Genomic DNA, 23021 nt, shown 5'->3' with positions numbered 1-23021 from the left:
GAGATGGGGGAAAGATGATGAATTTCGTTTTGTCCATGTTCAGTTTGAGAAAGCGAGCAGAGAAGAAGGCTGAGATAGCAGACAGACATTGTGGGATTTCGGTCAGTAAGGAGGCGAGGTTGGGTCCAGATAGGTAGATCTGCGTGTCATCGGCGTAGAGGTGATACTGCAAACCGTGGGGTTGTATGAGCTGTCCCAAGCCAAAGGTGTAGATGGAAAATAGTAGGGGTCCTAGGACAGAGCCTTGAGGAACACCAACAGACGGAGCGAGGTGAGGAGGTGGTGTGTGAGAGGGAGACACTAAATGTTCGGTCTGTTAGGTATGATGAGATCCAGGATAGGGCCAAGTCTGTGATGCAAAGAGATGAGAGAGTCTGTAGCAGGAGGGAATGGTCTACGGTGTCGAAGGCAAAGGACAGGTCCAGGAGAAGGTGGACAGAGTAGTGTCGCTTATTCTTGGCGGTTAGTAAGTCGTTAGTGACTTAAGTTAGGGCAGTTTCAGTTGAGTGATGCAGTCGGAAGCCAGATTGTAACCATTCAAAGAGGGACCAGGAGGAGAGGTGGGAGGACAGTTCAAGATATACATGCTGTTCCAGTAGTTTTGAGGCTTAAGGGAGAAGAGATATCGGGCAATAGTTAGACACAGAGGATGGATCAAGGGAGGGCTTTTTGAGGATGGGTGTGATTGAGGCATGTTTGAAGGATGAGGGAAAGACCATTTGTAAGTGAAAGGTTGAAGAGGTGTGTTAGAGATGGGATGAAGACTGTGGCCAAGTTAGAGATGAGGTGAGATGGGAGTGGGTCAAGGGCACAAGTGGTGAGGTGTGATCTTGACAGAAGGGTGGAGAGCTGATCTTCTGTCATGGTGGAGAAGCTGGCTTTTGCAGAACAGGGCTGAGCGGCAAAGAGGGGCATTGGGGCCTGCGGGCCAAAGTTTTGTCTGATCATGTCGATCTTCTGCTTAAAGAAGGAGGCAAAGTCTTCAGCAGAAATGAGAGGAGGGGGAGGAGGTGTTGTGGGTCGGAGTAGAGAATTGAAGGTGTTGAAGAGCTGTTTAGGGTTGTGAGACAGGGAGGATATGAGAGATGCGAAGTATCCAGAATTATCCAGAAGTTTTGTAGTCACCTGGTCACCTACCTGCATTAAAGGATATACACTTCATATGCTTTCTACCCTTTACATGTATGTAAATTTTGACCATGTGGCTACTTTTATTAGAGAGAAAAGGTAAGGTAATAGTAGCAATGCCAATTATTCTGTTCACATGCATTTTAAGCAATACAAACTGAACATTAAATATAGTAACTGAAAATGCTAGATCCTTAAAGGGGTTGTTTTTGGTTTACATATTCACGTGAATGTGAAATTAACTCCATTACTTGACAGCAGCCACTTAATGTAGCTATGGTGTTCTTCTCCATACATTACATACATCATCTGACTGCTGTTGGAGTAGATATCAGCTGATTAGTGGCAATGCTGGCTGTCAAACCCCCATCGATCATATATTGTTGACTTATTGTAAAAACGCAAACTCCTCTGATAACTCAGAAGACCCTATTAGTATATTTCTCCCAGGCAAGACAACCCTTTGATTAAAACATGGTTGTGAAGTCTACCAATTAAGCACCTTGCATTCGCAGTCCTAAAAGGTGCACTCATAATTTTGTGCATGCCTGCTTATATACAATGCAGTTTTTTCAATCACACATTATTCTGTTCATAATCCTAGAGAAACCATTTTTACGCTGTGTGTGCTTCAATACGACAATCAGAAAAATTTCATTTGCAATGGCATCAGAACTCCATGCACTTTATTCCAGCAGTTTCCAATCACCATTCAGTGGAAACAAGCAGCACGCTTGATGCACCTACCAGGTCTTGGCCCTATTGGCAGAAATGATTTACCACCGATCTCTTATGATTGATAGACTCTCAGCGATGTCCATTTCTACATTTTTTTTTTTTTTTGATGTCCATTTCTGTAGTAGGATGAGGTAGTTACTTCTGATTAACTGCTCACATGTGCCTTCTTGTTATCTTCAGAAAAGGTCAAAGGGTCCGTCAGAAGACTGAGGCTGTCCGAACCGTGGGCAGCTTAAATCAGGGCAGGCTTTCTCCTTACAAACTGTTATGCTGTGGCTTTTTAGAGAGAACATAGCTTAAAAATAATTTAAAAGGGGAGAGTCATCTGGGCGGCTCCTGCCAGTTTCTCCCGTCAACTTGGTACAGTAAGTCTCTCCTTATAGACAAATAGGAAACCTGTCAGTTTAGTATTGTATTACAGGAAATTTTGTGGCTGGCTCTTTTATGAGGCAATGTGGCTACCTACACTACTGTTCAAAAGTTTAGGGTCACTTTGAAATATCCTTATTTTTTAAAGAAAAGCACAGTTTTTTCCAATGAAGCTAGCATTAAATGATTCAGAAATACACTCTATACATTGTTAATGTGGTAAATGACTATTCTAGTTGCAAACATCTGGTTTGTAATGCAATACCTTCATAGGTGTATTGAGGCCCATTTCCAACAACCATCACTCCAGTGTTCTTATGGTACTTTGTGTTTGCTAACTGTGTAAGAAGGCTAATGGATGGTTAGAATACCCTTGAAAACCCTTGTGCAAGTATGTTAGCACAGCTGAAAACAGTTTGGCTGATTAGAGAAGCTACAAACCTGACCTTCTTTTGAGCTAGTTGAGAATCTGGAGCATTACATTTGTTGGTTCCATTAAACTCTCAAAATGGCCAGAAAAAAAGAACTTTCATGTGAAACTCGACAGTCTATTTTTGTTCTTAGAAATGAAGGCTACTTCATGCGAGAAATTGCCAAGAAACTGAAGATTTTCTACAACGGTGTGTACTACTCCCTTCAGAGGAGAGCACAAACAGGCTCTAACAAGAGTAGAAAGAGAAGTGGGAGGCCCCGCTGCAGAACTGAGCAACTAGACAAGTACATTAGAGTCTGTAGATTGATAAATAGACACCTCACAGGTCCTCAACTGGCAGCTTCATTAAATAGTACACGCAAAACGCCAGTGTCAACGTCTACAGTGAAGAGGCGACTCCGGGATGCTGTCCTTCAGGGCAGAGTGGCAAAGAAAAAGCCATATCTGAGACTGGCTAATAAAAGGAAAAGATTAATATGGGCAAAAGAACACAGACATTGGACAGAGGAAGATTGGTAAAAAGTGTTATGGACAGACGAATCCAAGTTTGAGGTGTTTGGATCACACAGGAGAACATTTGTGAGACGCAGAACAACTGAAAAGATGCTGAAAGAGTGTCTGATGCCATCTATCAAGCATGGTGGAGGTAATGTGATGGTCTGGGGTTGCTTTGGTGCTGGTAAAGTGGGAGATTTGTACAAGGTAAAACGGATTTTGAATAAGGAAGGCTATCACTCCATTGTGCAATGCCATGCCATACCCTGTGAACAGCACTTGATTGGAGCCAATTTCATCCTACAACAGGACAATGACCCAAAGCACACCTCTAAATTATGCAAGAACTATTTAGGGAAGAAGCAGGCAGCTGTTATTCTATCTGTAATGGAGTGGCCAGTACAGTCACCAGATCTCAACCCCATTGAGCTGTTGTGGGAGCAGCTTGACCGTATGGTACGCAAAAAGTGCCCATCAAGTCAAACCAAATTGTGGGAGGCATGGGGTGAAATTTCTCCAGATTGCCTCAACAAATTAACTGCTAGAATGCCAAAGGTCTGCAATGCTGTAATTGCTGCAAAGAGAGCATTTTTTGACGAAAGCCAAGTTTGAAGGAGAAAATTATTATTTCATATAAAAATCTTTTTTTTCGAACCTTGTCAATGGACTAGATTTTAAATTCATTTGACAACTCATTTGATTAATAAAAGTATGAGTTTTCATGGAAAACAAAAATGTCTGGGTGACCCCAAACTTTTGGACGGTAGTGTATGTTATGGAGGTGCTGAGTCTTTCCATTATAGGGCATCAATTGGTGTCATTGTTATGAGGAAATTGTGACATCTGAAATGATTGTCCTGGCAAAAATGTATGTATATATATGTACATGTGTATGGATTGGTTGTGGACTTATGTATGGTTGTTTTATCGTTTGTGATGGTGAAAAGCAAATCTCACCAGAGAAAAGTTGAAAAGCATTTTCTTTGTAATGCAGTTTCTTTTTTTGTCCTCTCCTGGGATTCATCATTGTTTTTGGCAAACAAATATAAGGCCTTCTAATACAACCATGAAAATAAGCTTCAGGCAAATAAGTAGCCTTTGCCTTGGGCCTGGCTGAATGTGGAGGGTAGACTCTTTATGGAGACAAAATCTGCCTTTGAAGCCTCCATAATATAAAAGGTTGACCAAGTTGGCAGAATGGAGCCTAGAGGAAATAATACATTCATTATTACAGTCCATCTCTTGCTCTCTATCTATTCCAGTGTGTACCCTAGCTCCGCTCCAGTCCTTTAAACAGAATAAACTACTAAGCAATTGATACAGTAGTCATGAATTCAACAGGGATTTTATTCACATTTGCAAGGACATGCCGAGCGTGGGTAGGATGTGGGGAGAGTGAGGTTTGCTCCATGCATGTCATGTTACACAGCACTCATAGAGGTGGCTATGCTGCAGAATTGTTTCACAGATAAGGGTGTAAACCCTCCTTTTAGTGTGAAAAAGACCAAGAAAAAACCAGTCTCCATTCTGCCATCCTCTGGGTGATCCCAAACACATTATCATGTTGCAATGATATTTGAAAGTAGTGCCATTCAGTATAACACATTCATATAACATCCACATGGTTACAGTTCTGCCATCTTTTATATTGTATGAAAGATAAGGAAAATAGATGCCAATATAATATTCTTAATAATCTTCAGATCCTGTAGATTCCGCTTTAGTCTTACATATATATAACTATATAAATGTACATAATTTTTTTTTACATCATCCTTCCATTTTTACAGGTTGAAAAATATAGATAGATATAAGCATTATTTAGAATTCCTGGATGCAAATAATTAGAAGTCAATGACTTTTAAGTCTGGAACCCATTGAGATCACGAAATATGGAGAAGCTTTTCCAGACCTTTATACTACAACAATCTTCTTCCTGCTTGCTGGGGTGGGTCTTTTTGCCTTAATTCAAGTTGACGAGGTTATTTTTCCCAGTCACTGAAGAATATTCCACTACCTATGAGATTGCTTTGGTCATTATTCATCTGTACTGTGATGATCCGTCCTATTAATTTTGCAACATTTCACTGAATCTGACCAGAATTATTTCTACTCCTATCCACAGTCACATCATCAGTATACATCAATGACCCAGTCCTTCTACCAGCCACGCTAGCGTTCCATAGATAACGTGGTATATATGTGGTATGATCATGAGCCCTTCCACTGTTTCTTTATATTCTACCTATTATCCTGGTAACAGGTCCAAAGAATCTTGTTTCAGAAATGGGCACATTTTTCAAACCTTTTCATTAGATCTGGACATAATCTGGATTTACACTCATGAAGACATCTCTCAATTGTAGACTTCCTCTCTTGCATTGATACCTTTTATGATGGTGATATTGAGAGTTCCCACAACCAACTACCAAATGTGAATGAAACACTTGGAATCAATGCCAGATCTTTTACTACGGTACTTAAACTGTCATGAAATAATGAGGTAACGGACCATGAAACTGCTTATCAGGCAATTGACCAATTACTTTTGCACCCAAAAAAGAGAATGAAATATTTAAAAATGCCTGTAATTTCTAAATGGTTAGTACGATATTTGTATATAAGCCCTTGGAGCTGAAAGTCTAACCCTCAGTCACATCCCGATGCCTTTGGATTCTATCCATTGTATCACTGTCCAAATAATTTTATAGTAGAAGGGTATTGTAATCCATCAACGCAAAAAAAAAAAAAATCTTTATCTTTACAAACATCTCCATGAAATAAATTAAAAAAAGACATATGTAACAGCTTACGCGTTTCGGACTAAGAGTCTTTAATCATAGAAATACTAAGTCTAGTCTATTTTATGGAGATGCTCGTTTAATAAAGATAATTTTTGCACAAAATATTTTTGCGGTGGTGAATTACAATACCCTGCTACTATCTTGACATTACTCGAGGACACCCATCTGTGCATCGTACGACTTATATACTGCCTGCATTTCTCGTATTGGTGGTGAGCTGATATTTTTTTTCTTCTTTTTGGTCCATATAATTTTTTTTGCAAGTGTGTATAATGAACATACCGAATACAGAAATAATATATGTACAAAAGTATCAGGGCACACGTTTTAATCAGGAAATTCAGTTTGTTCATTTAGGTCCATTGTCTCAGGTGTATAAAATTCAGGTATTAGCCATGTAGTTTCCTTTACTAACATTTGCGAAATAATGGATCTTGCTCCTGTAATAAGATACCATCATTTTACATGTCAGGAACCACAGTAACTTGTCCACAAAGTGGCAAACCACGTAAGGTTATAGCGTTCACTGAATCCTGAGGCACTCAAAACATAAGTTGCCAATGCTCTGATGACTCAATAACTTCAGAGTTACAAACATTCACTGACAGTAAGGCTAAGTTCACATTAGCGTTCGGCTGAGCTGCAGAGGGCTGTGTACTGCCTCCGTTAAGCTTTACCTACTTCCGCACATCTTCCGTTTAGCTCTGCCTACTTCTGCATGCGTCCTGCGTACCTATCTTCAACATTGAGTACGCAGGACATGCTGATGCGTCGTTTTGATGTGCCCACCTAACGCACAGAAACGCAACATGGACGCATGCAGAAGTAGGCGGAGCTAAACGGAAGTGTGGAAGTAGGCGGAGCTTAAAGGAGGAAGTACGCAGCCCTCCGCAGCTCAGCCGAACGCTAATGTGAAACCGGCCTTAGCGCAAAAACTCTGTGCTAAGATTATCATTGCATGGGTTTTCATGTCATCAAAAGACTAGAAGCTGCCTGAATGGCCAGGTCATATCTTTTACTGTAACCGATTTGTGCCTTTGTGAAATGTAAAGCATTAAAAAAGAAGCCCAAAAGACTGAACATGTGCACAGCAAGTTGTTTTTACATATAAAAGCATGTGTTGTTTTTAGTGTTCAGCTCTTTTTAAGGTGGGTTATGGAGGATACCTGCCTGAAAACATGGTGTATATACCAATTTTTGAATACATCTTTTTAGTACACTATTGTAACCCATAGTCATCTAATTTCTACCATTAATACTACAGTTAAACCTTGCCAAAAGACCACCTCCTTGACAAGACCACCATTGGTTGCAGACCAGATTATAACCAAATTGCCTTTTCTTCAGTTTCCTCATATACATTGCATACAGGCCAACTTCTTTGAGAGGTCCACCTCTATAGAAGTACATTTTTCAATGCAATTTTGGATGGTCTTCTCAAAGAGGTGTCATGGTACTTATTATAATACTGTTGAAAAGTGATATTTTATTTCAATGATACTTAATGGACCTGCTACAGCTTTCTTCAATATCAATTTTCTGAAATTTGAAAAGGTTGGTAAACATATACCTGATACCAGGTAGCACAATATATGAGGAGGTACTGATAAATAGTTAGCCAGGCCTTCAATATTTCCAGGAGACATAAATAAATCCCTTTGCTATATAAACAAGTATTAACGGCACATTAAAAGCGCATGCAGAAAAAGTGTCATTTTGACATTGTGATTACGAAAAGTCATCCATGTCAGGTGAACATTGGAACTTCAATAAAAATTTTCCAAAGGCATCTAGTTTTTGCAGGATAGTGCGCCCAAACACACAAGTCTCGTATTGCCCTGAAAAACTCAATGAAATGTGCTTTGAAATTGTTGATCATCCGCCATATTCTCCTGATTTGGCTCCATCTGATTATTTATTCCCAAAACTCAAAAAAATCATTGAAAGGATGAAAATTTATGACAACAGAGATGGTAATTAATGCTGTGGAGTTGAGGTTTGCAGAACAGGATAACATATTTTTTTATTTCTAAATTACGGTATTAGAATTACTTTTGGATGCACTAAATGTATAGCATTAAAATGTGATTATGTTGGATAATAAAGTGGTATTACTTAAAAAAACAGGTCATTTTTTTCTAGACTAGGCCAACTATATATCAATACCCCCAAAGTTTCTAAGTATGGACTCCAAAAGAAAAGGAATTTAATTATTTGCTGTGCAGAATAGGTAACTAAAGAGTTCAGCAACATTCTGGGAATGAACAGGAACATAATGAAGGAAGTGCAGAAAAAAATGACTTAGAAAGGACTCATAACCTACTGGAAAGGAGGCCAAAATATAGAATATTTCTCCAATAGAACAAGAACTCTAAATAAAAATCATGTCAAATTTAGTGATAATAGCCTTGGCCCTATAATAAAGGGAGGCTCAAGACAGGGGCTCTCTGCTATCTTACTATTTGACAACTGTGTGAAACTTCCTGCTTCTGTGCTGAGAGATACCACTGTGTGGGGAGAGACCGAAGTGTGCAACATGGAAACTCAGGAGAGGTGCTGCTATCCTCATGCTGGATGTAGGATGGATGCGGAATGTTACACAGCAGCAAAAAAACAAATAAAGAGAGAACAGCAAGGGCCTCTCCTAAGCCTCTGTTCACATGTTCATTTTTCATTTCTGATTGTTCTGCTTAAAACAGGCAAATGATACAGATAAATGGAAATAGCATCCTGTGTATTCATGTTTCAAAAGGAAGCAGAGCTGCACTATTGAGTTATATAGGGTCCATCTGGTTTCCTTATGTTGTTCATTTTTAGAATGTAATGAGGAATCCTGCATATAGAAGGTTTCTGCTATTCTAAAAATAAGCAACAAACAGAAAGCAGATGGACGTGATATCAATCAATGGGACCCTATGCTTTCATTTGAAGCAAGAAAGCACGAGATCTAATTCTGTTTATCTGTTTGATAGTCTATAACCGGTAAATGTTCATAGCAAAGCGGCACCCACCCTATAGCGTAAAACATTGCTTCTTTATTAAAGTCCTTTAACACATGCAGGCGGGTTGGGAGTTTGCAAGGTGCAACCAGATGATGTCCGTTTCACGTGTGAGTACTCTTATACGAGTCTGAATAGGTATTCATTTTTTAAAGGAGTTTACTAAAGAAGCAATTTTTTACTTTATTTGGTGAGTGCCGCTTTGCTTTTCTATGAATATTTATTGTTGCTTTTCCATGTATCAGACTATGGAGCGCCACCATATATTTTGGCTTTCAGTATGGTTTGAATGTGACATTCTGTTCTCCACCCATTTTTATTGATAGTGCCGAGTGCTTTCTTTTTCATTTGGAAAAGATAAACCAGCATGTGAACAAAGCCTTAGTGATGTATCTGTGGTTGTCTGTGTAAGATTCAGATAAATCCATTGCAAGAAGCTTATTTCATTGCTGTATTATACACAGGAACATCCTATTACATGCCTGATAAATTACAATATTCTGTTTGAGGTTAAAGAGATTGTCCACCACTTTTACATTAATGACCTATCCTTAGGTCGGTAGGATAGGTCATCAATGTCTGATTGGCTGGGGTCCGTTATCAGGCACCCCCACCGGTCAGCTGTTATCAGTGTCAGCGGCAGCGGCTGCTGGCCGGAAGTACTTGCCTATCGAGCTTCTCTGTCTACTTGCTGAGGCTTGGTACTGCACATCCACCTCCTATCCAAATCAATGTAAGGCAGATGTGTCGTACCCTGCGGCCACTACAAGTAGACTGAACAACTCGGCAAGTGAGTATTTCCAGTTGGTGGCTGCTGCCACCGATAACAGCTGATTGACGGGGGGTGTCTGATGTCGGACCCCAGCCAATCAGATATCAATAGGTCATAAGTGTAAAAGTATTGGATAACCTCTTTAAATTTAGGCTTCTGGTTTCAGTTTCAACCATGATTAAGACCGGAGTGTCGAAACGTGTCGGTTGGTAGCTCTCTGGGATGTATATGTTGTCCACATTGTGCCTGTTTTTATGAATTTTTTTCCATTAAAGACAAAGTTTTATATTTTTCTACGCTGGAATACCTTTATCTTTCATTCTTTGGAACTTGCACACCCAAGCCCAGGCGGCTCCGTGCCTGGAACTCATTCTTGGAAAGAGACTGCAAATGGTGAGCTGGCTTCTCCCGTTCCCTATTCCTTTTTTTATATACTGGTTTCAGGTGAGGTACATTTTTATCTGAGTGCCGTTTTACGGATTTAATTTTGGTGAATTTATGAGTAAAATAGCTTAAATAATTCTAAAATATTCTACAGACCTCTTTAAATGGCATACTATACAAAATGATATTGATGCTGACTATAGTACATGATGTATTCTGTTTAACGTTTAACAAGATGACATTTGCTACATTTCAATCAAGGTAACCCAAAGTATTCCCGCATACTGGCTTGCAAAAATATGCCTTATTGCTCACAGATCAGGACCTGGATGTTCTAAGCATCTCTGAGGAGGATATCCCTTCATAGTTCTGACTGTACATCACACAGACCTCACACAACATCTCTATTGATCACACAGGAGATGGAGGCAGGAGGCCCTTGGTCTCTTCTGTAAAATGATAACAGGAGGGAAGCGTATGACCTGTTATTATAGTATTCTGCTACTAAACAGAAGCCAACGCATTATATTTTTCATAGGCTAGTGGAGAATGGGCCACCATTAACCTGATTCTGTGATACACAAAGTCTATTATGTCTCCCCAACATTCAGTGAATCGTCACCACCTGCTAGAACAACACAAAAACATCATGCTTTATAAATGGATGCTCTGCAACCGATGCTGCCTCTGGATCCTAGGATGCTGCCAAGAATAATTCCATGCTCAAACTACAATGTTGGGTATCTTTGATTCTCAGCAGAAACCTCAATCAATTTTTGCACTTTACCTACAGCAAGGCGGTATTGTTGGGGTTCCCATTTCTGCTGGATTAAATCCCCCTGGAAAAGCAGGAGAGAGTAGCTAGCAAAACAAAGATGTCAATGTGCCGCAATTGATGCTGTTCACTCCGTATTTATGAAAAGGTCCAGAGCTCAATAGGGCAATGCTTTTTCTTCAGTCACTCCCTGCAAAGTAAGTTCAGCTAGAACATTGTCTAAGTAGTTAGGATCAGGGTATCCGTGCCCTGTAAGGTTGGACCCAAACTCAGTCTTGTGATGAATCTCATTCCACACTACTGTGTTCGATTCCCCTGTCGTACTTGAGGTACCAATAGCAAATATCAGGCGCCGATCCCATGCTGCCACCAACAGTCGTAAGACCTGGAATATATCACAGAGATGACATTTTACACTGAATTTATGGCAATTCATTAATGTTGCTCTATGGAGGTCTTTTTGCTAAATAAACTGTAACAATGAAAATAACCATTAAGCTTTATGATGGTTCTGAGAAATCTACTGAAGTAATAGGATTTATGAAATCTTTGTGAATTACACATATTTTTATTTATAACTAGTTTGGACGATTAGTGCTGATAGCTTGTACATTCTTGGATCCTTTGGTCACCACCCCCTCTAAAGAGGACCAGTCAAGAGGTCAAAAGTGTCCAGGTTTTGCTCTTATTTTATTCCCACTGCTCCCCCGAGTATTACATTTTTAGGGTTTTTTGTTTTTTTTTTACAGCCACCATACCATAGATGTCAAACCCCAACCTGAGGGCCAAATCTAACCTGCAGTGTAATTATATTTGGCCCATAAGAAAATACCAAATCTCTACTAGAACTGGCCCATTGGTAGCTAGAGCATGCACCACTAATGCTACAAATCCTGGGTTTCCATTCCAGCACGCTCCCTGGTTACTACACGGCTTCTACAACACTCCCCTTGTAATGCACTCCCCAGCTATGACGCACTTCCTGACCGGCATTCACCTGAGCCACAGTTACCTCCTCATCTCCCTACATCAGCGTGCACTCTCCCATACATCACAGCATGCATAACTCCAACTATCCCCCATCTCCTCCACAAGCTGGGCACTGGTATGCTATTATTTATTTTAATATTCTATTTGGTCACGTATTCACCATTTTGTTTTGTTGTACATTGCTTTCATTCTCCTATGCATTGAGATTTTTCCCTTTTTGTTCCCTCCCCACCATCTTGACGTTGCGATTATTATTGTTTCAGTGCTATTTACGTATTTTTGATGTTCTCTACGACCCTATATTTCCTTATATTTGAGATTCGCCATACCCTTTGCATCCCCCATGTGAGGTAGCGCTGTCATTTAAGTAGGGGATCACTCGCTTGGCAGCCACAAAATCAGATCCGGCACAGGTTTTCCATAAACCAGTATAGTCGATGAGGTTTATTAAACATCATATACCAAGACCAGCAATATATAAACAGCATAGCGTCCATGACAGAGCTTCACTCTGTTAGCAATGTCCAATCCGCAGGCTTTTCAGCCTCACAGTTATATCTCACCCCGTCAGTGTTCTCTCATGGCTGCTTCTCCATCCTGCAGACATTCATTCCCTCCAGTGAACTCTCAGGCACTTGCAGCCATTACTCACAGCGTACACACGTGCTGTCAGGCAGGAAGCCCCATCTCAGCGGATCCTTCCACACTGGACCAATCGGGTCCAAGCATTCACCACATGTGACCTACCCTGGCCACATTATATGGTCCATAGCCATGCCCACCGGGTCACATGACTATGACCTCATCACAGGTCCTTCACACACACATATACACTTTACAATAGCATTATTAAACACACCCCCTGGGTGGGTTTGTAGGTAACTAGTCCCTGACACATTGAACCTGCACCTCAGCAGTATCACTGCTGATTAACACACACATAAATCTCCATCTCAAGGCCACCCACCTTGAGATACATAACGGCCATTCAGTATCTTGCCATTCATCCACTCTCCTGGGACATCCATGCAGCACCCCCTAGTGGACATAGTGGTCACTACACCACACCCCGGAAACTGCTGTCTACCATCCCACAACCCTAACTTCCATTACAGTACTGGCATTCTCTCTACCCCAGCCCCAGGCAGATTCCTCCCTAGCCCATTTTTTACTCTTCCCCCCTTTTCTTTCTGTCTTGATTAATATTATAAATATAAATGTTGGCCCTTGACTTTGTCCAACTTTTTAATTTTGGCCCCCTGTGTATATGACTTTGACATCCCAACACCGGTTCCAGAGATATGGCTCTTTTCATTCAGTGTTAATTATCATGATCTTTATTAAGGGGGTGTAATATAGGGTAATTATGCAGAGAAACCTAAAGACACACCCCAGAGAATTTTACAAGCCATGCCCCCTTAGTAAAGACAAAAAAAATTTGCACTGAATAAAAATGCCCATATCTGCGGTACTGTATTGTGTATTTAAAAAAAGTAAAGAAGTAAAGAAAAGAGCAAAAACTGGACACTGTGACTAGGTGATATGTACGCCTCAAAAATGTGTATGTTGTTGTAATGTTCTATATGTAATCTATACTCTTTGCTATTTCACATGCCCTTGACTAGAAGAAGGAGTAAGGCTCTGTTATTATCTGATTTGTTGAGTCTGTTTGTAATGGAAACCACGAATGTCTGACAGATTGGCAGCAAGAGGGACACTAGTGGCTCATGACGAACCCCACTGACCCACTGGGGTCTAATGAGTTCTTCTATCACTTTCTTAGAAAAAATAGTGTTGTACGCAGAGCTATTTTTCAGGTGAAAGGTGATGGATTCTGCAATGGTGTGTGGGTCTCTCTGCATTCACTTCTCCATGAGGTAAGGATGGGTGTAGCAGGTTCCCATTCTGGAGACAAGTGAAGGTTCCAGTAGTGTGACCCCACATCAGATACTTCTGATATTATATTTATGGCATAGTCACAGCATATAAGGTTGGATTGATTTTGCTTTACTATGCTAAATAATTTTCTTGGTTTCTCACCTTCCTTCCTTTGTCATTATCTGGCAAGTAACAGTGACGTGGAAATCCTCGGGCTGTGAACTTCCTCCCTGGGTTCGGATGTTCAGGCCCCTGGAAAGCAAAATAATATTTTAAGTGATAAGAAACAATAACTTGTGGACCAAAATAAATGACCCCATAATTTACCCAAAGAGCTGTAAATTACTTGCTCATACCTGCATTCCACTTGGAATATCATACACTATGCGAATCGTCTTGTATTCAGGATATCCTGGAAGTGCGTGAGGGATGACATGAAACTCCATCTTCCCTGGTGGTTGTGTGCCTGTTTTCTCCCCATAAATTGCTTTACATGTGGGACACTGCAAGCTGCCATCCTGGGGAGAAAGTATCAAAGGTTCTTTATATAATGTAACAAACAGAACATAGTAAAGCTATAACCTGAAAGATACAATAGGAGAGAACACAAAGCGAAATTGTCCGTCAACTTCATTAAAGAGGTTATTAATCGTATCCGTATGACGGGCCATCAATATTCAATTGGGAGAGGGACCGAATATTGGCATGCCCATTGATCAGCTGTGTGAAGGGGCCGTGCTGCTCATTTTAGTTAGCAGTTGGGCAAAGTTTTACAGTGTTATTCCATTTAAGTGAATAGGGCAATATTGCAATATCTTGTATTGTAGTTATGAACAGTATAGCATAAGCAAGAATGAACCAGTCTGCAAGCACTAAAGAGTCTGCAGCGCTCACAGCCCCCCTTCAAACACCTGATCGTCAGAGGTGACGAGAGTCAGACACCCATTGTGTAAGCTGGGAATTTATAAAGGCTGGATAGCCGCTATAAAGTACCAATTTACAATTGAACAGCAATCTACAGTAATTATTAACAGGTAAAGAGGACCTTCCACCAGTTTCAGCACGTTAAACTGGCCACATAATGGAATAGTGGCTGCAGAGCTGAATGAAACACATTTTTTATTTTTTTATTTTTCATCTTCTTTGTGGAGATATTAGCTTGTAAAGATTTTAGTTTAATCTCCACTATAGCCCACGGAGTGTTAAAAGATATTCTTATCCTTCAGTGGGGGCGTTTCCTTTTTTCCTGCATAACACTGACCAATCATAAACAGGCAGTGTCATGCAGGAAAAAAGGAAATGTCCCCAGAAAAGGTCAGAACTGGCTTTCTCTGTGTGATTTGGTAAGACATGTAATAATTGTCACGCCACCCGCTGCCACGCTCCTCCCACTGTGCCGCTCGCAGCCGCATCCTCTGCCCCGCCTCCCGAACACCGGCTCGCCCACCTCACCCGGCGCGCTCCCGGAAGGCGCACGCATCATCCTGCGTCTTCTCCACCGCCGCCGCAGCCGGCCTTCCGTTCCCGTCGGGTGCGCCTGCGCACTGCGCGCCAGTAGTCCTGTTCCCACTGCTCCACCCCCTGGCCCCTCCTGACCCGGAAGCGCTGCCTGCAGCTCTATATCTGGTAGTCTCGCCTCCTGCCCGGTGCCTGACTATCAATTGTGTCTAGCACGGCTGATTCAGGTCCACTCTGCCCTGCACTCCTCTAGCCTAGCGCTCTGTCCTGTTCTCTCTGTGTCCCAGTGTCTTCTTGTGATTGCTCCCTCTGTTCTCTCCTAGTGTCTGCCTCGTCCCTGGTCTCCAGCCCGTCGCCGCAGTGTCTACCTCTGTCTGCCTGGATCCGTTCCTGCCTAGCATAACCCTCTGCTGTCCTCCCGCAACCCTTGTGGCTATCTCTGGTCTCTCTCTACTGTGTCCCCGGGTATCAGCTTCCGCGGCGATAGTCTCTCTGAGGCTTGCCCCAGACGCTCCCTGTATAGGGGGTGGTCCACTTGGCCAGCTCGCCTCGAGGAGGTTCGTTGTCGCGGTCCTGCGGGTTCACTTCCGGTTCCCCTCAGTCCTACAGTATAACAGTATAGTCAGGCCATGGACCCGACCCCAACCCAAAAGGAGCTCCTATTCCTAAGGGAGAATCAAGCAAGGATAATGTATTTCCTTAAGTCCATGGAGTCCCGCTTGTCGTCTCTACAGGCCTCTGATCCTGGGACCGCCTCCCAGCTGGGCAGTCTCCAACAGGAGCTGGCTCAGCAGCGAGACACCCAGGCCCATATATTGAATTATATGGCTTCCATAGATAATCGTCTCCTTGCCCTGCAATCTGTGGCCTCGACCCCGGCCCAGACGGCGGTATCCCATCCGCCGCCCCGTTTGGCAAAACCCCCGCGTTATGGTGGCGATTCTAAGTCGTGCAGGGGTTTTTTAAATCAGTGTCAGCTCCATTTTGAGCTATTGCCTCAACAGTACCCCACCGACAGAGCCAAGGTGGCCTTTGTCGTGTCCCATTTGGAGGGTGAGGCTTTAGCCTGGGTAAACCCCCTCTGGGAGCGTGATGACCCCTTGGTCTCCCAACTCTCCACCTTCCTCGACTCTTTTCGCAAGGTGTTCGACGAGCCGGGTCGCGTAGCCTCTGCCACCGAGTCACTTTTTAACCTGCAACAGGGCACGCTCTCCGTGGGTCAATACGCCATTCGCTTCCGTACCCTGGCCTCCGAGGTTGGATGGAACAATGAGGCCTTGGTAGGAGCTTTTTGGCGGGGCCTCTCAGGTCGAATTAAAGACGAATTGGCGGGACGGGACACTCCATCCTCGTTGGAGGATCTAATTTCCCTGGCTATCCGCATCGACTTGCGCTTCCAGGAGCGTTCTCGAGAGGCCGCCAGAGATAGGAGGTTTCCTCGTGTCCAATCCGCTGCCCGCAGTCCACCTCGCTCACGCCCTGCTCTGGCGTCGGCATCTCCCGCACCTGAGCCCATGCAAGTAGATCGCCTCAAGCCGGTGGAGCAACGCCGACAGGAGAGGTTCACTCAGGGTCTTTGTCTGTATTGTGGGAGTGCATCACACTTCTTGCGTTCCTGCCCTGTGCGTCCGGGAAACGCCTCCGCCTAGGACAGGTAAGAGAGGCCTCCCTAGGTACCAATGACTCCTCTCTACCCTTGACTCTTTCTGTTCTCTTGCATCTAGGTCCCAAGCGTTCCTCCGAGTGGGCTTACATAGATTCAGGTGCGGCTGGAAATTTTATTCAGCTAGAGGCAGTCAGGAGGCTTCGTATTCCGGTCAGATCCCTGGAGACTCCTCGGCAGATTGCGTCGGTTGACGGTCAACCCCTGCGGGTGTCCGTTACGCAGGTCACCGAAGAATTGGACCTTCAGGTCGGAGCCTTGCATCTAGAGAAGATTGCCTTCTATGTGCTGCCGACCCTATCACACACTATCCTGTTGGGTCTTCCTTGGCTAAGAAAACACGAGCCAACCTTGGACTGGCGGTCTGGTGACGTCGTGCGGTGGGGACAGTTCTGTCACAGAGGGTGTTTGCTTTCCGTCCAGCCAAGTAACTCCCCTCGTTCAACATCGGTATCCCCAGATTTACCTTCGGCCTATTGGGCCTATGCGGAAGTCTTCAGTAAGAAAGAAGCAGAGACTCTGCCCCCTCACCGTCCCTACGACTGTCCTATCGATCTCGTTCCCGACTCTACTCCACCCCGAGGTCGGATTTATCCGCTGTCGCCGTCAGAGACCCAAGCCATGTCCGAATATGTTCAAGAAAACTTGGCCAAAGGCTTCATTCGCCCGTCTTCTTCGCCCGCGGGTGCGGGTTTCTTCTTCGTCAAGAAGAAGGACGGGACCCTTCGTCCCTGCATTGACTATCGGGGACTCAACGATATTACAATTAAAAACAAATATCCGCTCCCTCTCATCCCGGAGCTATTTGACCGTCTCCGAGGGGCGCAAATCTTTATCAAATTGGATTTGCGTGGAGCCTACAACCTAATCCGCATCCGTCCTGGAGATGAGTGGAAAACGGCTTTCAACACTCGCGATGGCCACTATGAATATCTGGTTATGCCTTTTGGCTTATGCAGCGCACCCGCCGTGTTTCAAGAATTTGTCAATGATGTCTTCCGAGACCTTCTCTATTCTTGTGTGGTGGTGTACCTGGATGATATTCTGGTATTTTCCTCGGACCTGTCTACTCACAGAAAGGACGTCCGTCAAGTCTTGTCGTGCCTGAGAGAGCATCGTCTCTATGCCAAACTTGAAAAATGCGCCTTTGAACAGTCTTCTCTACCGTTTTTGGGCTACATCATTTCTAATACTGGTCTACGGATGGATCCGGGAAAATTGTCGGCCGTATTAAACTGGCCGCGTCCCCAGGGAGTGAAGGCCATCCAACGATTCCTGGGGTTCGCCAATTATTACCGGCAGTTTATTCCACACTTTTCCTCCCTGACCAGCCCTATCTCCGCTCTGATCCGTAAGGGGGCTAACCCCCACTTCTGGTCACCTGAGGCCGAAGACGCATTCCGAACCCTGAAACAAGCTTTTGCAGCGGCTCCCGTACTCCATCGCCCAGAGGCCAACAAACCCTTCACCCTGGAAGTAGATGCCTCTGCCATCGGAGCCGGTGCAGTACTTTCCCAGACGACACCCTCTGGACGACTGGTCACCTGTGGCTTCTTTTCAAAGTTGTTCTCCACCCCGGAGAGAAACTATACCATTGGTGATCGAGAACTGCTCGCCATCAAGTTGGCCTTGGAGGAATGGCGGTACCTCCTCGAGGGAGTGGTCCACCCCGTCAGGATCTACACTGACCACAAGAACCTGGCGTACATCCGGACAGCGCAGAGACTCAACCCCCGACAAGACCACCATGCCCTATCCAGATCCTTTTTGGTTACCGACTGTGAGGAAGAGCCTTCGCACATCGTGGATCCTAGCAAGGTCATGGTGGTTGCTCCTGTAAACCTGACTTCATTGCCCCCGGGTAAGACGTTTGTTCAAGAGGACAATAGGAGGCGAGTCTTACAGTGGGGTCATGCCTCCAAGCTAGCTGGCCACGGCGGTCTCAAGAAAACCCTCTCCTTCATCTCTCGTTATTATTGGTGGCCCTCTCTTGCTCAAGATGTTCGAAGTTTTGTCGCCTCTTGTCCGTCTTGTGCCAAGAATAAAGTTCCCCGACACCTACCCGCTGGTCTTCTTCACCCGCTCCCGGTTCCTTCAGTTCCCTGGCAGCACATTGCGTTGGATTTTATTACCGATCTACCTCGGTCTTCGGGTCACACAGTCATCCTCGTGGTTGTAGATCGATTTTCCAAAATGGCCCATTTCATCTCCCTGCCTGGGTTACCCTCCGCTCCTGAACTGGCGAGAATTTTCATTACCCATGTTTTCCGGATTCACGGTTTTCCTCAGCATATCGTTTCGGATAGAGGAGTTCAGTTCACCTCACACTTCTGGCGAGCTCTGTGTAAACGCATGGATGTCACTTTGGACTTCTCCTCAGCCTACCACCCCCAAACTAATGGTCAGGCTGAGCGCACGAATCAAATTTTGATAACCTATCTTCGCCACTTCTCCAACGCTCACCACAACGACTGGTCCCACCTGCTCCCGTGGGCCGAATTTGCCTACAACAACCACACCAACGAGTCTTCGTCTAAGTCACCTTTCTTCATCGTCTACGGGCAACATCCCAGTGTACCTCTGCCGGTACCCCCTGTCTCGGGTGTGCCGGCAGCCGACCTTCTGACCGAGAAGTTCTCCAGGGTCTGGCAGGAAACCAAGTCTGCACTTGAACTAGCGCGGGATAGAATAAAGAGGCATGCAGACAAAAGGCGTCTGGATTCTCCGTTGTACCATCCCGGAGATAAAGTGTGGCTGTCCTCCAAGTTTGTTCGTCTCAAAGTCCCCTCATATAAGCTAGGCCCTCGGTATATCGGGCCTTTTGAGGTCATAGCCCGCATCAATAACGTTGCCTACAAGCTAAAACTCCCCGCCTCGCTACGAATCCCCAATTCTTTCCACGTGTCCCTCCTGAAACCTGTCATTTTTAACCAGTTTCATGCCTCTGTTGGTCACTCTCCCCAGCCAGTCTCTGGCCAGGATGTCTTTGAGGTCCAGGACATCCTGGCCGTAAAGAGATCTAGAGGGAAGACCCTCTTCTTAGTTGATTGGAAGAGTTTTGGTCCCGAGGAGAGGTCTTGGGAGCCCTGGCAGAACATCCAGGCCCCCCGCATTCTAGCTAGGTTCCTTGCCAGTCTCAAGAAGAGGGGGCGTAAGGAGGGGGGTACTGTCACGCCACCCGCTGCCACGCTCCTCGCTGCTCCCACTGTGCCGCTCGCAGCCGCATCCTCTGCCCCGCCTCCTGAACACCGGCTCGCCCACCTCACCCGGCGCGCTCCCGGAAGGCGCACGCATCATCCTGCGTCTTCTCCACCGCCGCCGCAGCCGGCCTTCTGTGCCCGTCGGCTGCGCCTGCGCACTGCGCGCCAGTAGTCCTGTTCCCACTGCTCCACCCCCTGGCCCCTCCTGACCCAGAAGCGCTGCCTGCAGCTCTATATCTGGTAGTCTCGCCTCCTGCCCGGTGCCTGACTATCAATTGTGTCTAGCACGGCTGATTCAGGTCCACTCTGCCCTGCACTCCTCTAGCCTAGCGCTCTGTCCTGTTCTCTCTGTGTCCCAGTGTCTTCTTGTGATTGCTCCCTCTGTTCTCTCCTAGTGTCTGCCTCGTCCCCGGTCTCCAGCCCGTCGCCGCAGTGTCTACCTCTGTCTGCCTGGATCCGTTCCTGCCTAGCATAACCCTCTGCTGTCCTCCCGCAACCCTTGTGGCTATCTCTGGTCTCTCTCTACTGTGTCCCCGGGTATCAGCTTCTGCGGCGATAGTCTCTCTGAGGCTTGCCCCAGACGCTCCCTGTATAGGGGGTGGTCCACTTGGCCAGCTCGCCTCAAGGAGGTTCGTCATCGCGGTCCTGCGGGTTCACTTCCGGTTCCCCTCAGTCCTACAGTATAACAATAATGCACACATCAAGTCTCGCAGATCTTATTGCCAACACCTACCGCAATTACAGGTGGTGGTGGGGAGGAAAGCAGAGCTTTGTGTCTTTACAACCACCAGTCCAAATCTATCCAAGCATCTGGTAATAATGCGCTGACTGGCAAAGATCCAGAGCTGTGTATGTGACAGGCTGCAGCGCTCAGCTCATGTCACTAACAGAGTAGGGGGATGGGAAGAACAACAGAGCTAACAGTGCTGTGAGAGGAGAGATGTAGTGTGTCACATACACTACTCTGGATCTGTGCCAGCTATCAGGGAATTATTCCCTGATACGTGGCATATATGCAGAGAGATGTTTTGTAGGGCACACATCTCCCCCATCCTCTACCCCTTTTAGTGCTCCATTTTTAATCACAAGAAATGCCGTCAGTGAGGTATGTGTTACCTGAGGAGAGGAGCAAAACTTTGTGTCTTTCCATATCACAAAGAGAAAGCCGGGTCTGACATTGTCTGGGGTAATTTCCTTTTTTTCTTTTCTTCTTCCATGATGTTGCCTGCTTATGATTGGCCAACGACGTTCAGGGGGGAAAAAAGCATCTCCATTGCCGAATCTCTGATAATGCCCCCTTAGTTATAGTGGAAGTTAACATATTAGGTGCCATAAACTTTATAAGGTTTATTCTATGATGTGGCCAGCTTAACATGCTAAAACATGTGAAAGGATCTCTTTAAAGGGTGATCTCACTTCATTATGAGGAGGTGAGTGGGGAAGCCACTTCTACAGATTCTTGCTGGCTCACGTGCGTGAACGAAAGGTATCACACGCCTGTCTTGTTAGTTAGAATAGGTCAGGCGCACAATATCGCACATGCAAGCTGGATGATATCTCTAGACATTGCACTCATCAATGCTTGATATAAAGTGACAGGAGCTGGATTATCCCTTTAAGAATATAAACAGCATTATTTAGCAATCTTGCACTCAATGCATTCTATTGCTATAGGGACCCGTAAACAGTTTCTTGATCGCAACACTCCTAACAGCTTACAGTGCAATACTCTCTTGTACTGCATAGTAGGCAAATCTTTCCCGAAGAAACATGTCCAATGCTGACCGTGAAGACTTCTTCTTTTCTAGAATGGAAATCCTTAGGAAAAGCTTTATAAAACACTGACCATGCAGAGATTGGGGCAGGTAAACTGTGTATTTGGACCATTAGTAAGTGATTACATGGAAGCAAAGGAGAAGGAAGCGAACGTGAACAATAAATGAAAGAGGGACTTACCTTATTTCCATTATTGTACATGGCTAGCAAACATAGGACATGGTACATATGATTACATTTTCCCAATTTCCCAACCAAGTCAGCACGGATTCCTTTATGATTTAGAACACCCTCGTAACCCGAAGCAGTGACCAGACGTTCCATACAAATAGTGCAATCCTAAAAAGAACATATAAAGGAAATGAAAACTAGCATTATGCATATAAAAATGTCTTCCTAGTGAATATTGAAGCTAAATGTTTCCCGAGTACCTAAATCCCCACGGCACAGAAAGATTTGTAACTGCTATACAACACTCACCTCATCTGGCGGCGACTTTATTTTCTGGATGTATCTTCGCACTACTTCTTCTGGGTTCTTGCCTACGTTTTAAGAAGGATCGTTTCAGTCACTTGAGTTTCTAAATCATTTCCTAAATCAAATATATATACAATTCCATACTCTGTTCTGCTTGGGTGGTCCTGGAACCGAGACCCCTTCCAATCTCAAGAATAGGGATTTGGGTGAACCTTTTCAGTAGTCACACGTGTGCACCTCTGCTCGGTTCATTGCAAGGTTAGCACTTTAACATTACTTTGGCTAATGTAGCCACAAAAATGGGTATTAGTCCTCATTCAGATTTCCATTTTACATGTGCAGATTCTATCCTTGTTTTTCGCAGCTAAAACCCATTATAGTATATGTAGCTGTGCACATGCTCCTGTTTTTTGCAGACTTTGAGACATGTCTGTTTATCATTCAAGTCACTGAACACAATTACGCATACAAGTCTATAGTCCCGATTTATCAAACTTTTCATGCCAGAGCTCCGGTGTAAAAACTTTGAAATGTTGCATAAATTAGGTGCAACTGTGACAGTTGCACCAAAATTTTGTAACTTTTGACGTTGTTCTGTCCAGCCATATAATTGCTGTCTAGAAAGTGTAGTCATATTTTTTTTTTCTCCATTATTACAGACATTGAATTTTTTTGTGTGTAT

The 23021-nt window shown here is 44.3% G+C and overlaps 1 protein-coding gene across 1 annotated transcript in view; it reads right to left on the bottom strand.

Moving 5' to 3' along the window:
- Positions 1–4492: 4492 nt before the first annotated feature.
- The window catches only part of DTX1 (deltex E3 ubiquitin ligase 1), a 108650-nt gene continuing 90121 nt past the window's right edge, over positions 4493–23021 (bottom strand). The window contains exons 6-10 of the mRNA XM_073554110.1: positions 22343–22404; positions 22043–22201; positions 14122–14283; positions 13928–14017; positions 4493–11282 (exon numbers count right to left, since the gene is read on the bottom strand). Coding sequence (XP_073410211.1) covers positions 11055–11282; positions 13928–14017; positions 14122–14283; positions 22043–22201; positions 22343–22404 — 701 coding nt within the window. The 3' untranslated portion in view covers positions 4493–11054. The remainder of the gene's footprint in view (positions 11283–13927; positions 14018–14121; positions 14284–22042; positions 22202–22342; positions 22405–23021) is intronic.

This window comes from Dendrobates tinctorius, unplaced genomic scaffold, assembly GCF_039654945.1.
Source record: "Dendrobates tinctorius isolate UK_male_01 unplaced genomic scaffold, ASM3965494v1 ptg000206l, whole genome shotgun sequence".
In the NCBI taxonomy this organism is placed as follows: Eukaryota; Metazoa; Chordata; class Amphibia; order Anura; family Dendrobatidae; genus Dendrobates; species Dendrobates tinctorius.
This window is presented reverse-complemented; position numbering and strand designations above follow the sequence as displayed.